General features: G+C 41.0%; 2 protein-coding genes across 2 annotated transcripts; one reads left to right on the top strand and one right to left on the bottom strand.

The window, feature by feature from the left end:
• Window positions 1-1715: 1715 nt before the first annotated feature.
• On the bottom strand, window positions 1716-3047 carry LOC149023038 (uncharacterized). Its single transcript, XM_089147750.1, has one exon. It carries the CDS (start codon window positions 3045-3047, stop codon window positions 1716-1718), a length of 1332 nt encoding a protein of 443 aa, XP_089003876.1.
• A 3349-nt stretch (window positions 3048-6396) lies between these two features.
• Window positions 6397-13070, top strand: LOC149023037 (putative sucrose-phosphate synthase 3). The gene is made up of 12 exons (XM_089150902.1): window positions 6397-6997; window positions 7460-7692; window positions 7889-7952; window positions 8032-8730; window positions 8859-8993; window positions 9076-9207; window positions 9281-9457; window positions 9541-9594; window positions 9681-9743; window positions 10551-11525; window positions 11632-11759; window positions 12410-13070. The coding sequence occupies exons 1-12, from the start codon at window positions 6719-6721 to the stop codon at window positions 12687-12689; spliced, it is 3219 nt and encodes a 1072-aa protein (XP_089007028.1). The 5' UTR covers window positions 6397-6718; the 3' UTR covers window positions 12690-13070.
• The last annotated feature ends 788 nt before the right edge of the window (window positions 13071-13858 follow it).

Below are 13858 nucleotides of genomic sequence, written 5' to 3'. Positions count from 1 at the left end.
ATGTGACTGAAAATATGGTCTCAGTTTTCTGGCTGCTATGACCAAGGCCGAGCTTGCTTGTCCACTTACGGATATCTTGTTTCAGCATCAATGAGCACATGGCTCACATAGTAAACCGGGTTTGCTGTTTTCCTTCTTCTTGCACTAATACCGCACTAACAGCCAAGGGTGAAGTTGCCAAGTAGACGATCAGTTCCTTTCCTGTGGTTGGTCGTACGAGCAGAGGTGGAGTAGTTAGCTTTTCTTTTAGGTGTTCGAAAGCTTGTTGACACTCCTCGCTCCATTCTGGTACTCCCTTTTTGGATAAGTTTTTTAAGGCTTGGAAGAAAGGTGAACATCTCTCTCCTGACCGGGCTATGAATCTGTTCAAGGCTGCTACCCGACCAGTGAGACTTTGTATTTCCTTGATGCTTTTTGGCGGTTTCATCTCTTGTATGGCTTTTATCTTCTCTGGATTAGCTTCTATTCCACTTCGGGATACCATGAACCCCAGAAATTTTCCTGAAGATACTCCAAAAGCGCATTTCTCTGGGTTGAGCTTCATTTTGTATGCTCGGAGTACCTCAAAGACTTCTGCTAGGTCCTTCAGATGGTTGATTTGAGATGTGCTCTTTATTAGCATGTCATCAACGTATACCTCCATATTCCTGCCTATCTGCTGTTCGAAAATTTTGTTGACCGCTCTCTGGTAGGTTGCCCCAGCATTTTTTAGACCAAAGGGCATTACTTTATAATAATAACTATCCATGTCTGTCATGAATGCCGTGTGTTTCTGGTCGTCTGGATTCATCAAGATTTGGTTGTATCCTGAATAAGCGTCCATGAAACTGAGCATCTCGTGCCCGACGGTTGCATCGATGAGCAAGTCTATCCTTGGCAGAGGATAACAATCCTTTGGACAGGCTTTATTGAGGTCGGTATAGTCTGTGCACATTCTCCATTTTCCGTTGTTCTTTTTTACCATCACCACATTGGCCCACCAAGTTGGGTGGTCGATGGGTTTAATGAATCCGGACTGCTTCAACTTCTGAGCCTCTGTTCGGATTGCCTCATGTTTTTCCAAAGAAAAATTTCTTCTTTTTTGTATTATTGGAATTGCATGCGGGTCAATATTCAACCTGTGCTCGGCTACTGTTCTGTCGATTCCGGGCATATCTTCGGCGGACCATGCAAAGACATCAGTATTTTTCTGTAGAAAGCTAGTTAGACTATTTTTAAATTCTTCTTCTTGTTCTCGCTCCAATCATAGTTCCTTGATCTTCCCTTGAATTCAGCATAATCTTTTCCAATTTTTCTACCGGTTCGGCCTCTTTGCATGTTTTCTTCATCACGATCATCTCGACTTCAACCGCCATGGTAGAGCTTGTTTTTACCCTCTTTCTCATGTAATTGGCGTAGCTCGCTCTCGCTCCCCTTTTGGTCGGCGGAACATTCTCCTATTCCCTTTTTTGTTGGGAATTTCATCTTCATGTGTAAGGATGATACTACCGCCTCCAGGGCACAAAGGGTTGGTCGTCCTAAGATCATATTATAAGTTGACAGATCTCGGACGACCATAAAATTTGTTTGGACGACCCTGTCTCTGGGGTGTTCACCAATACGAAGATCCAATCTGATAGTGCCCTCTGCTCGGGTTGAGGTTCCTGTGAAACCGTACAAGTGCGTCCCACAAGGGATCAGCATTTTCTCATCTAGCTGTAATTTTTGGAAAGCTTCTAATGACAAGATATCTCTGATGACGACCCGGTATCTACTAGGACTCTATGGATCTCTGTTCCGGCCAGAGTGACTTTGATGACAAGGGCATCGTCGTGGGGAGTATTTACCCCCTGCTTATCTTTGGTTGAGAAGGTGATTGGTTCTGAAGTGATCTTCTCACCTGGTTTTTCAAGCTCGGCATTCCCCACATATCGTGCTTTTCTTTTGGCTTGCCTACTAGACTCCTCAGTTGGACCACCAAATACAGTAAATATTGGTGGTCGTTTTTGATTATCTCCTCCTTCTCGTGGTCGGGACTTGTTTTGGCGTCCTTCTCTGCTTGGCGATCTATGCCTCTTCCTACCCCCTTCTATTTGCTTTTGATCGGGCTGGGTAGGTTTGATGTATTTTACGAGTCGTCCTTGATCGATGATTCTGTCAATTTCTTCTTTTAGTTGTCGACAGTCATCTGTCCAGTGTCCATGATCTTTGTGGAAGTCGCAATATTTGCTTTTGTCCCGATTTCCTGGTCGAGAATGTAACTTTTCGGGTTGTTGGAGGATTCCTCGATCTTTAATCTGCATCAGGATTTCCGATCTCCTCATGGTCGGTAACCTTTCCTGTTCAGGTCGACCATCCCTGGTCGGGTTTATGGTCGATCTTCTTACAGGTTGGTACTTTTCTTTATATGTTCGTGCCTCCATGTTCGGATGCTCCTTCTTTCGAGATTCAATTGTTTCTGATATCTCAGCTTGCTTGTGACATCGCTCACGGAGATCGTTATATGTTTCTGGCATGTCATTCAAAAGTCTTTCAAGTAAACCTTCATGGCTGAGCCCTTGGTACAAGGCGTGAAAAGCTATCTTTTCATCCAGATTCTCAATCTGCATGGTCAGTTTATTGAATCTCTCGAGGAAATCTCTAATGGACTCCGTTCGCCCCTGTTTTACGGCAAACAGGGTATCTTCTCTCTTTTTGGTTTCTACTCCGCTTTGGAAACGCAATAAGAAAGTCCGACCTAGATGTTCGAAACTTTTTATTGTGCCCCGAGGCAGAGCTTGGTACCAATCTAAAGCAGCTCCGGTCAATGATGCTGGGAAACTACGGCACATGGCTGCTTCATTATGTCTTTGAGTAGACATGACAGACTTATAATGGGTGATGTGGTGCTTAGGACACTTCGATCCATCGTATGCCTTGAAGGTCGGACATTTGAAGCCTTTTGGCATCTCCGCCTCCGAGACGCTTTTGATGAAAGGGTCCTCCTTTAAGACGGCGTATAGCTCTTCCTTGCCGAGTTTTAACGCCTTTTTGACTGTTTCGTCAATGTCGGCAATTTTCTTATTCATCTCGTCATCACGCTTCTTTGAACCATTATGATCTTTTTTGTCCTTTGAGGCCTTTGCTGGATCTGTACTGCTTCCTCGATCTTCATCGTTGTTGACTGGAGGATTATCCTCCCTCGATGCTCGAGATTTCACCAGCTCTTTTTGAGATTGTTGAGGGATCTGGTCGATCACTGGTGGTCGGTCACGCCTGCTCCCCTCGAGACTTTTTTGTTTTTTCCCGAGAATCGCCTCTCGGAGCAACTATGTGTTGTATGGCCATCCTGATCAACTCGCCTAAGGATGAGATTTCTTTTCTCATCTCAACTTGTTCCTTTTGAACTTCGACAATTTGATGTGTTGTCGCATATGGATTTGCTGGTGTGTCTGGGAGAATTGGAGAATCTTGCTGAATCTGGAGTTCGGGAATTTTTTCCATCCCACCCTGGTCGACCTCCTTTTCTCCACCAGACAACTCTTCGATTACCAAACCTGATCTCGTCTTCATAATAGCCTTTTGATCAAGTTCCCACAGACGGCGCCAATTGTTGCTGCACAATCCTGTTCGTCCCTTCAGCCGGTTAAACCTGCACAGATGAGCTCGACCGTGGAGGTCGAGTTTTCAACTCCGACGATCTAGTTAGAAATCCGACTAAGGAAGGCAAGAAAGTAATGAACAATAATAATACGAATAGTGATAATTCTATTCAGCGTACCTTTCTCTTGTGCCTCCTTACCTTCTTATAGATTTTCTATGTATGAGTTTTAGCGAGACTCAAACCCTAGTTAGGTTGTGATCTGACTCTTAGTCATTGAGTCCTACTCAAACACGAGTAGTTGAGTCGTGACTGAATACTGCTTCTTTGGCTAGAATCTTATTCAGATCTACCTTGTTACTCAGCCTTTGATTTTGTTTGACTGACCTTGACTTGGTCGGTCCGTTGGCAATCCGAGCTGGTCGGATTAAGCCCAGACCGAACTGGTTTGATTCCGATCTAGTCGCTTCAACCGAACTGGTCAGGTCGGACTAGGCTTAGATCGGGTTGAACTGGGCTTGAACCAAGTTCGTTCAAGCCTGTTTATTCTTTCCTCATCAGGAAGAAAAAAATTATAAAAACCCCCCAAAAAAAAAAAAAAAAAAAAAAACACCAAAAAAAAATTAAAAAAAAAAAAAAAAAAAAAAAAAAAAAAAAAAAAAAAAAAAAAAAAAAAAAAAAAAAAAAAAAAAAAAAAAAAAAAAAAATGACAAATGAAAGAAGAAAAAGAAAGGAAGAAAGAATATGAACTTTATAAAAGAAAATTTTGGATGAATAAATAAATCCATTAAAGACGAAAAAACGAACATACAACGGAGCGAGAATGGCGAAACTAAAGTGAAAAGACATAGCAACTACAACATAACCAAAAGACAAGGGCTAGAATGAGACCAAAAGAACACTATTTAGCTGATTTTTTATTCTTTTTCTTTGAAACCTTGTGCTCAATCACGAAGTCGTCACCGTAAGGGTTGTGCCCTTTAGAAGGACGGTTACTTCTTCTACATCTTGCACTGTCAAGATAGGGTGATTGGAGGGGGGGGGAGGAGACACAATAGTGCGCTCAGAGGGGTTCAAATTTATGGCTGAAGATAAGGCAGGGTTGTCCGAGGATGAGGCGAGAGAGAGAGAGAGAGAGAGAGAGAGAGAGAGAGAGAGAGAGAGAGCAAGTGAGGGAATTGGAAGAATGGGCCGAAGGGTTTAAAAGAATAGGACCATGGGGCAAAGAGTGAGGAGAGGGGCTTGGGCCAGTAAGGTTGGGCCCAAGGGGAGAAGGGCCCACGGTGGAACAAGCAGGAGGGGGTAAAATAGGAAGGATATTTTTATCAGGGATAGGGTTGAGAGAAGAGGACGAAGGGTTGAAGGGAGGGCAAAGAGATTCGTTAATCAAAGAGGGAAAATGGAAAGGCGGTGAAGGGAACTCTGAGATATCAGAGGCAAAACTTTCACCGAAGAGGGAGGGGGATCGCGAGGGTCGTTTATAATTTTTATTTTACTAAAGGCAATATTGTAAAGTTACAAACAATAAAGGATATGACAGCTTAGGAATTATGAAATTATCTAGTCATGATTTAGTAGAATATGCTAACAAATTCTACTATAATGCAAATTTAAGAGACAATTAGAGGATAGTTTTGAAGTGTTTATGCTTTTCACCAACTTTCTTAGGGTATTCATGAAATTTTTCCTTAAATATAATGCCAGCTGTACAGTAAAATGATTTTTTTCTTCCTCTTATACGTATCTAGACTAATCCTCAGTTTGGTTTCATAAATATGAGACTTTGCCTTAGCCTGAAAAAATTCAATTTCTTGAGCTCATAATATATTGACTATTGTTGACTAAACCAACCCTTTGAGATTTGTATTTAGATAAATTTTTTGAAATTAGCCAATAATTTTCTTTCCCTTTAATTTTTTTGAAAATCTATAGCTTTTGTTAATAAAGAATGAGATCTATTACGTATACCATAGCAAGACTCAAACCCGGAACCGCACAATTCAGTTACCCTTCGAGGAGTGGTGAACTAATTTTTTTTTTCTTTTTTTTAGAATAAGGAGTTTGTATTAAAAAAATAATTAAATAAGAGGATACAATCTATAATATGGTTTTCAAGCAGAGTCCGGATCAGCGACCCCGATGGGGAGCACTTTGTGCTCTCGACGCTTTCCTGACCACAAAGATCAGTAGGGCCCACGGTAAAAAAAACACTTTTTGGAAAAATTGAAAAAAAAGAAAAACTTTTTTCCATCAGTGGGACCCACTAGTTTTTGTGGTCAGGAAGCCATCGGGGAGATGATTCGAATTCTTTCAAGCAACGTCATTAAAGACAATAATATCCAAACTAGCAGGTAACCCTCCCGGATCAAATTGTATCTCACCAAGAGCTCTAAGTAACCCTGCGAATAAGTCTGCTCCTTTGGTGACTAAATTTTACAATCCATAATTGTGTCTACCAATGAGAAATTACGCGACTCTATATAAAAAGAGATCTGCACCGTTCAGTTAGTGGACTTCTGTTGACCACGTAATCTGATACACTAGGAATAGTTGCTGACGAGATGAATATCATTTTTCTCCCCAAGTTTTGCAACAGAAAAGGAGGAGAACTTGGCTGAGAATGGGAGAGAGAAGAATATGGAAACGTTGAGATCGCATTGGGAACCGGGCAGCCTCGAGTGATGTGACCGTTTTGGCCGTACACATGAGAAAAAGAATCTCCAATTTGTATATTCCTGACACGCGTGAAAGGACCCACTACTCCATTGCCACGTGTCCACCCCAGAGCTCAACTGCTCGCCGCTCACTCCCACTCTATCATTCCACGTACAGCCTCTCTCCCTCTTCCTCCTATCATGTGTGATGATATCTCCAAAAACACAAACAAACAGAGCAAACCCGATTGCAAACCAGAGCTCTCTTTCATTCTCGTTCATACCCGTATTATATAAGAACAATATATCTTTCTGAACTCTGCAACTCATCCTCTTGAAATTAACATTTCGGGATTCGAGTGCGTTGGTAGAAAGATTTGATCAGTTGGGTTTGGTTTGGTTTCTCTCGTAGTTCCAAGTTCATGTAAGCTTCAGGTTGTTCTCTGCGACTTGCATTTCGTATTGGGTTTTGTAACAAGAATTTGAAGCACCTGGGCTCTGAGAAATGGCTGGGAATGAGTGGATTAATGGGTACTTGGAAGCAATTCTCGATAGTGGGGCTTCTGCGATCGATGAGCAGAAGCCGTCGCCAGTGAGCCTGCCAGAGAGAGGAGACTTCAACCCAACCAAGTACTTTGTTGAAGAAGTGGTCACAGGTGTTGATGAAACTGACCTCCATCGTGCATGGATCAAGGTCGTTGCTACTCGCAACACTCGTGAACGCAGCTCCAGGCTCGAGAACACTTGTTGGCGTATTTGGCATCTCACCCGCAAGAAGAAGCAGGTTTTCAACTCAACCATTTCTGTCATTCTCTATCTTGAACTGTTTGGAGTGATTGGGATGTAATTTAAATACAGATTTTGTTTGTTTAGTGAATCGGGTCTTAACTATTCGTGTCTGAAAAGAAAAAGAAAAAGGTAGGATTGGGAGGTTAATGGTTACTGGTTAATGAGGGAATGACATTATAGGAGAGTATACAGAAAGAAATAGCTGATTGCTGTAGATATGACAAAGGAACTAGGCCAAGATTGTGGCAAGAGAAGAAAAAAAAAGGAACTAGATAGAGAACAATTAGGTGAAGAAATCAATTCATTGACTTATGCTTACAGTGAAATAAATGGATCTTGAGATACTTCTGTCATTGCTGCTGTTATCATGATCACTATCATTGCTTATGGATCTGTTGTGGGAAATATTTTCTTTTAGCAAAATCTAAGAATGCTTCTTTCGTGGCTGAATGAATAGTTAGAATTGGAAGATTTCCAACGAATGGCACACAGGAGGTGGGAGCGGGAGCAAGGACGAAGAGATGCTACGGAAGACATGTCTGAAGATTTGTCTGAGGGTGAGAAAGGGGACACCGTGGGGGAGCTAATGCAGAGTGAGACTCCAAGGAAAAGGTTCCAGAGAAATTTTTCCAATCTTGAAGTGTGGTCTGACGACAACAAGGGGAAGAAGCTCTATATTGTTCTTATCAGGTAACATCTATTTCCTTGAATTGTGGTGCAAAACAACGTGAATTCTTCTGTTTAGTTGTTCGGATTGAACCATATTGCTGCTCACTGGTCAAGGTGCATTCATTCATCACAATTTGGTCATGAGATCTCACTAAGGAAAACCCTGTAATTTAGTATTCTGACCCAAATTTCTGTCAAAACCCATTCTCCCAACCAGTTTGCATGGTTTGGTCCGTGGAGAAAACATGGAGCTTGGTCGGGATTCTGACACTGGGGGACAGGTAACTAGGATAAACATTTGGGAATCAACTTTAAAATTGCGACGGAAGGAAGTTGTTAATTTGGTTTGGAAAATTTCAGGTTAAATATGTTGTGGAGCTTGCTCGGGCTCTTGCTATGATGCCAGGGGTATACAGGGTGGATCTCTTCACTCGCCAGATATCCTCACCAGAGGTGGATTGGAGTTATGGAGAACCTACAGAGATGTTAACTGCTGGCTCAGAAGATGCAGATGGAAATGATGTTGGCGAGAGCAGTGGTGCTTATATTATAAGGATTCCCTTTGGGCCGAGGGACAAGTATCTCAACAAAGAGTTACTTTGGCCATACATTCCAGAGTTTGTGGATGGGGCTCTTGCTCACATTCTTAACATGTCCAAGGTCTTGGGTGAACAGATTGGTGGAGGCCAACCAGTTTGGCCTTATGTTATTCATGGTCATTATGCAGATGCTGGGGATAGTGCTGCGCTTCTTTCTGGTGCTTTCAATGTCCCAATGGTTCTTACAGGACATTCTCTTGGAAGGAACAAACTGGAACAACTTCTAAAGCAAGGACGCCAATCAAAGGAAGATATAAATTCAACATACAAAATAATGCGGAGGATAGAAGCAGAGGAGTTATCCCTTGATGCAGCTGAACTGGTCATCACAAGTACCAAGCAAGAGATTGAAGAGCAGTGGGGCTTATATGATGGCTTTGATGTGAAGCTGGAGAAGGTATTGCGTGCCCGTGCCAGGCGTGGAGTCAATTGCCATGGGCGGTACATGCCAAGGATGGTGGTGAGTTTGAAGTAATACCTCATAGGTTCTATAACAGTTGTGCTTCATATTATCCCCCCCCCCCCCCCCCCCCGGAAAAAGAAAATAGCAGAAACAAGTATGATAATACAGTAACATAAGATTTGCAGGTTATTCCTCCTGGCATGGACTTCAGCAATGTGGTGGTTCAAGAGGACACACCTGAAGTTGATGGGGATCTCACTGCACTTATTGGTGGCACTGATGGGTCATCTCCTAGAGCAGTCCCACCTATATGGTCTGAAGTAGGTCTTTGGCTACCAATTTATCTGCTTTCAGTACCATCATACCTGTCTTTTGCTTGATCAAAGAAGTATGTCTCTACAGGTGATGCGCTTCCTCACAAATCCTCATAAGCCAATGATCTTGGCCTTGTCAAGACCAGATCCAAAAAAGAACATCACTACCCTCTTAAAAGCCTTTGGAGAATGTCGTCCTTTGAGAGAGCTTGCTAATCTTGTAAGGACAAGTTTCTCAGGTTCCCTCCAAGACAATATTTAGATGCTTATTTGGAAATAATATTATTGTACAGACGCTCGTAATGGGGAACAGGGACGATATAGACGTCTTGGCTGGTGGTAATGCAACTGTCCTCATAACAGTATTGAAGCTGATCGACAAGTATGACCTCTATGGCCTCGTGGCATACCCAAAACACCATAAGCAATCCGATGTTCCAGACATTTACCGCCTTGCAGCAAAAACAAAGGTATTTTTAATTGATCACTGTCTTTAAGTTGATTTCTCCAGTTTCAAGAAAGCTGATCAGATGATGGTTGGGAATCATGGCAGGGAGTCTTTATTAATCCAGCATTGGTTGAGCCATTTGGCCTTACTTTAATTGAGGTTTGTTTCATTTGTATCTCATGAATGCTCATATCATCTTCTAAACCCATTAAACTAAATTTCAACTCCTATCTGACATTATCTAGGCAGCAGCACATGGGCTTCCGATGGTTGCTACTAAAAATGGTGGTCCGGTTGATATTCAGCGGGTATGGAATTTTTACTCTTGTTGATAATGACTATACTTTAGGTTATAAGACAAATATAGAATGGGAAATAATTCATACACAAATGAAGAACATAATGATAGTTGCATTGCGTAATTCTTTTGGGTGAATTGCATACTTGATTTGTGCTTTGTTTGCAACATTGGTCATTATCAAATACTCCAACTTGATGGGTGGACCCTATTTCCTATCTAGATCATAGCTTTGAGGAAACCTAGAAACCTTTTATGTTCTAGTAAAAAGTCACCTAGTCCATAGTTGACATGAATGAGCTTTTTATCCACTGGCTTTCAGTTGAAAGAGCACTCTGTGTAGTATGTACCACTACTAATCCCTCTTTTTTGGGTGCATACAATTCCTCCCCCCCCTTCCCCTTAGCATTACAAAGATTACTTACTTGCTTATTGAGTGCACCACTAAACCCACCTACTCCTCTCCCCCCCCCCCCCCCCCCCCCCCCAAAAAAAAAAAAAAAAAAAGCCCAAAGGAAAGACCCACCATTGAGTGTACTATTTACTTGTAGTTGTTGAAATTTTTTGAAAGGTTTGTAAAGAAGGGACTGTAAACCCCCACCCTTTCGTTGCTTCCTTAGCGTGGGTAAAGATTTACTTGATTTATAAATTAACACAGTAAATCCTACTAAGGTGATCTGTTTAGAAGCAATTTCTCTACCAGGATTGTTTTCTTGTAATGTTATCCAAGAATATAAAAGCAGGACAGGATATTTTGTGTTGTACTTTCAGAATGTTGCAGAACAACATTTTATTTATCTCTTTGAATGATTTTTAGGCACTGAACAATGGGTTGCTTGTGGATCCACATGATCAACAAGCTATTGCTGATGCACTGCTTAAACTAGTTTCAGAAAAGAATCTGTGGCATGAATGCAGAAAGAATGGATGGAAGAATATACACCTGTTTTCCTGGCCTGAACACTGCCGTACATACTTGACAAGAGTGGCAGCATGCCGGATGAGGCATCCACAATGGCAAACAGATACACCTGTGGATGACATGCCCACAGAAGAGTCCCTCGGTGATTCACTCTTGGATGTGCAGGACATGTCCCTGAGGCTATCAGTAGATGGGGAGAAGTCCTCACTCAATGGTTCTCTTGATACTTCTGAACTAGAGAAAGTGGTAGCAGCCAATAGTGATCCAGAGGTACAAGACCAAGTGAAACGGATCCTAAGCAAGATAAAGAAACCAGCATCGAATCCCCAAGAGGGCATGGGTGGCAAGAAACATCTTGAGAACGTGGTGAACAAATATCCTGCCCTGAGACGACGAAAGAGGCTGATTATTATAGCAATTGACTGTTATGACAGAAATGGAGACCCAGACACTAAGCTGCTTCAGGTAGTACAAGAAGTATTCAAGACTGTCAGATCAGATCTCCAAGCCTCTAGATTCTGTGGGTTTGCATTATCAACAGCTATGTCGGTATCTGAAACTCTAGAATTCTTGAAATCTGGAAAGATTCAACCAACTGAATTCGATGCTTTGATATGTGGTAGTGGAAGCGAAATGTATTACCCAGGTACTTATACAGAAGAGAATGGGAAGCTCTGTCCAGATCCAGACTACACTTCCCACATTGACTACCGTTGGGGTAATGAAGGCCTAAAGAAAACTGTCTGGAAATTGATGAACTCACTGGATGGTAGAGGAGATCTATCTGATGATTCTTCAAGTCCCATCCAGGAAGACAAAAAGTCATGCAATTCTCATTGTGTGTCATATCTGATCAAGGATCCCACCAAGGTACATATAAATCTCTAGGAGGAATTGACAGTTTGGAATTGACAGTATATAACTAATTATTTGATGCTATTAGATTCTGCTAATATTGTGGTTGCCAACTTCTTAGGTGAAAAGAGTGGATGATTTGAGGCAGAAGCTAAGAATGCGTGGGTTGCGTTGCCATCCAATGTACTGTAGAAATTCCACAAGAATGCAAGTTGTCCCTCTGCTTGCATCTCGAGCTCAGGCTCTCAGGTACTGGTTAGTAATTTGTGAAAATGATAGGCCAAATCTGATGAGAAATGAAACCTTGTTGCTAAATCAGGCTTTCTAAGACTACTTTGTACAAAATTAAATGCTTATCCAATTCTTTCTCTGGAATAATCTTTTTAACGATGAAAATGTAGATCCTATGGTGTAAAACAGGGGAATAATTCTACATCAATTAACACTAAGACCTTGGACGATTTTATATACTTGTTGGGCCACTCTACCTATTAACTCTAGCTTTGGAACATTTGAACATTAAATGAACAAGAAGTTAGGCTAGGTATCTCTGCCAGCCCAAAGAAGTATGCAAATTGTCTACTTGAATCTGACATTGTGGCCACAATAACCCCACACATTACATTAAAAATTGTGGACATTGGCATGTATAACTTAATAAATGGCATACAAAATTGAGATAAGTATCAATCACCTCTTGGATGAACAATGTTAACAGGAAGATATGCCAAAGCTCATCTCAATCAGAATCCAAACTTGTTGAATTGCTTAATACTTGGTTGGGTAATTTGGACTTGGAAACTACAATTATAGGATATCATCTGTTGTACGATTCAAAATTTCCTTCCTTTCTGCAAGCTCTGAATGGTGCTTCTGTCTTCTTATGAAATGGATGCTAGGTATCTCTACGTTCGTTGGGGACTGAATGTTGCAAATATGTGCTTGATACTGGGCGAAACAGGTGACACAGATTATGAGGAAATGATTTCAGGAACCCACAGGACTGTAATCATGAAAGGGCTGGTGGAGAAAGGATCTGAAGAGCTGCTCAGAACCATAGGAAGCTATATGAGGGATGACATTGTTCCTGGGGAAAGTCCATTTGTGATCCACACTGCTGGTGCAACTACTGAGGATATTTCAAATGCTTTAAAGGCAGTATCCAAATCTATTGCTTGAACATGAGAGGACAAAGCCTATGGGTTCTATTAAGATGGAGATTATTTTCCACTTGCGTGAAATGCAAGTTCATGATATGCTGTAAACCACAATGTAGCTAGATGATAGCCAATGTTTTTTCTCATTCATATATGTATACATGCCCTTTGTTAGTTAACAGATGACAGCATCCAAGTTACTGTGCGTGTAATTGCTTCGCAGCTCAGTTTTTCTTGATTGTATTGGATGGATTCTACCCAGAAAAGCAATCTAGAGATACCTTTCAGTCTGAGGACATCCCAGTTCCTGGAGCATAAATTTTTTTTTGTATCAGTGTGCTGATAACTTGAAGGCAACGCTGTACACATCCATAATGAATGCCCTTAACGTACATTTTTTCCCTTTACAGAGTATATTCAAGTGAAACTAAAAAATCCTCCTGCTCTTCATTAATAATTTATTTAGATACTATTTATAGTAAAATTTGAAATTAGAAAGAAGACAGCCATATATTGAGATTAAATCTTTTTGTTATATATCCCTGAATTTTGATAATTTTGATAATTTTGATATGAGGTTGAAGAACACATGATAACTACCTAGTTGAGACATAGGCAATTATAGAACTTCTGGATTCTAACTATTTGGATGTTGAGGGAGGATATCACTTATCAGCTGGGGATATTGTTGGACATTTATTAATAGCTGGGTAAGCATTTATTGCCATTGAAGTACAATGTGGTAAAACCATCTGTAGTTTTGGCCTCATAATTCGAAACTTCACCAAACTCTTCGCATTTCTCCAAAACCTTGATTGGAAGGAAAAATAAAATGATTCAATTCCATCTACAACTGGTTGGGCTTTCCCCAATCATCATCTTAAAAAAAAAAAAAAACTTTTCTTAGACCTGGAAACGGATCGGATTCGGCTCGGATACACTAGTATCTGAATCCAAATCTAATTAGCAAAACCGCTATCCAAATCCGAATCGAGCATAAATTTAAAGTAAGCATCCGAATTCGAATCCAGAACTTTATCGGATATCTGATAAACTATCCGATTATTAATTGGTGATTGTCATTTTTTTTTTCTTTTTCTGATTACCAATTTCCAGTTGTTGATTACTGGTTTCCAAATCCGAGTATCAGCCCTTTTTTATAGAGATGTGTTTAATACTTTACTCAAACTG

This window comes from Hakea prostrata, chromosome 3, assembly GCF_041222555.1.
Source record: "Hakea prostrata isolate BN-2017 chromosome 3, UWA_Hpros_2, whole genome shotgun sequence".
NCBI lineage: Eukaryota > Viridiplantae > Streptophyta > Magnoliopsida > Proteales > Proteaceae > Hakea > Hakea prostrata.
This window is presented reverse-complemented; position numbering and strand designations above follow the sequence as displayed.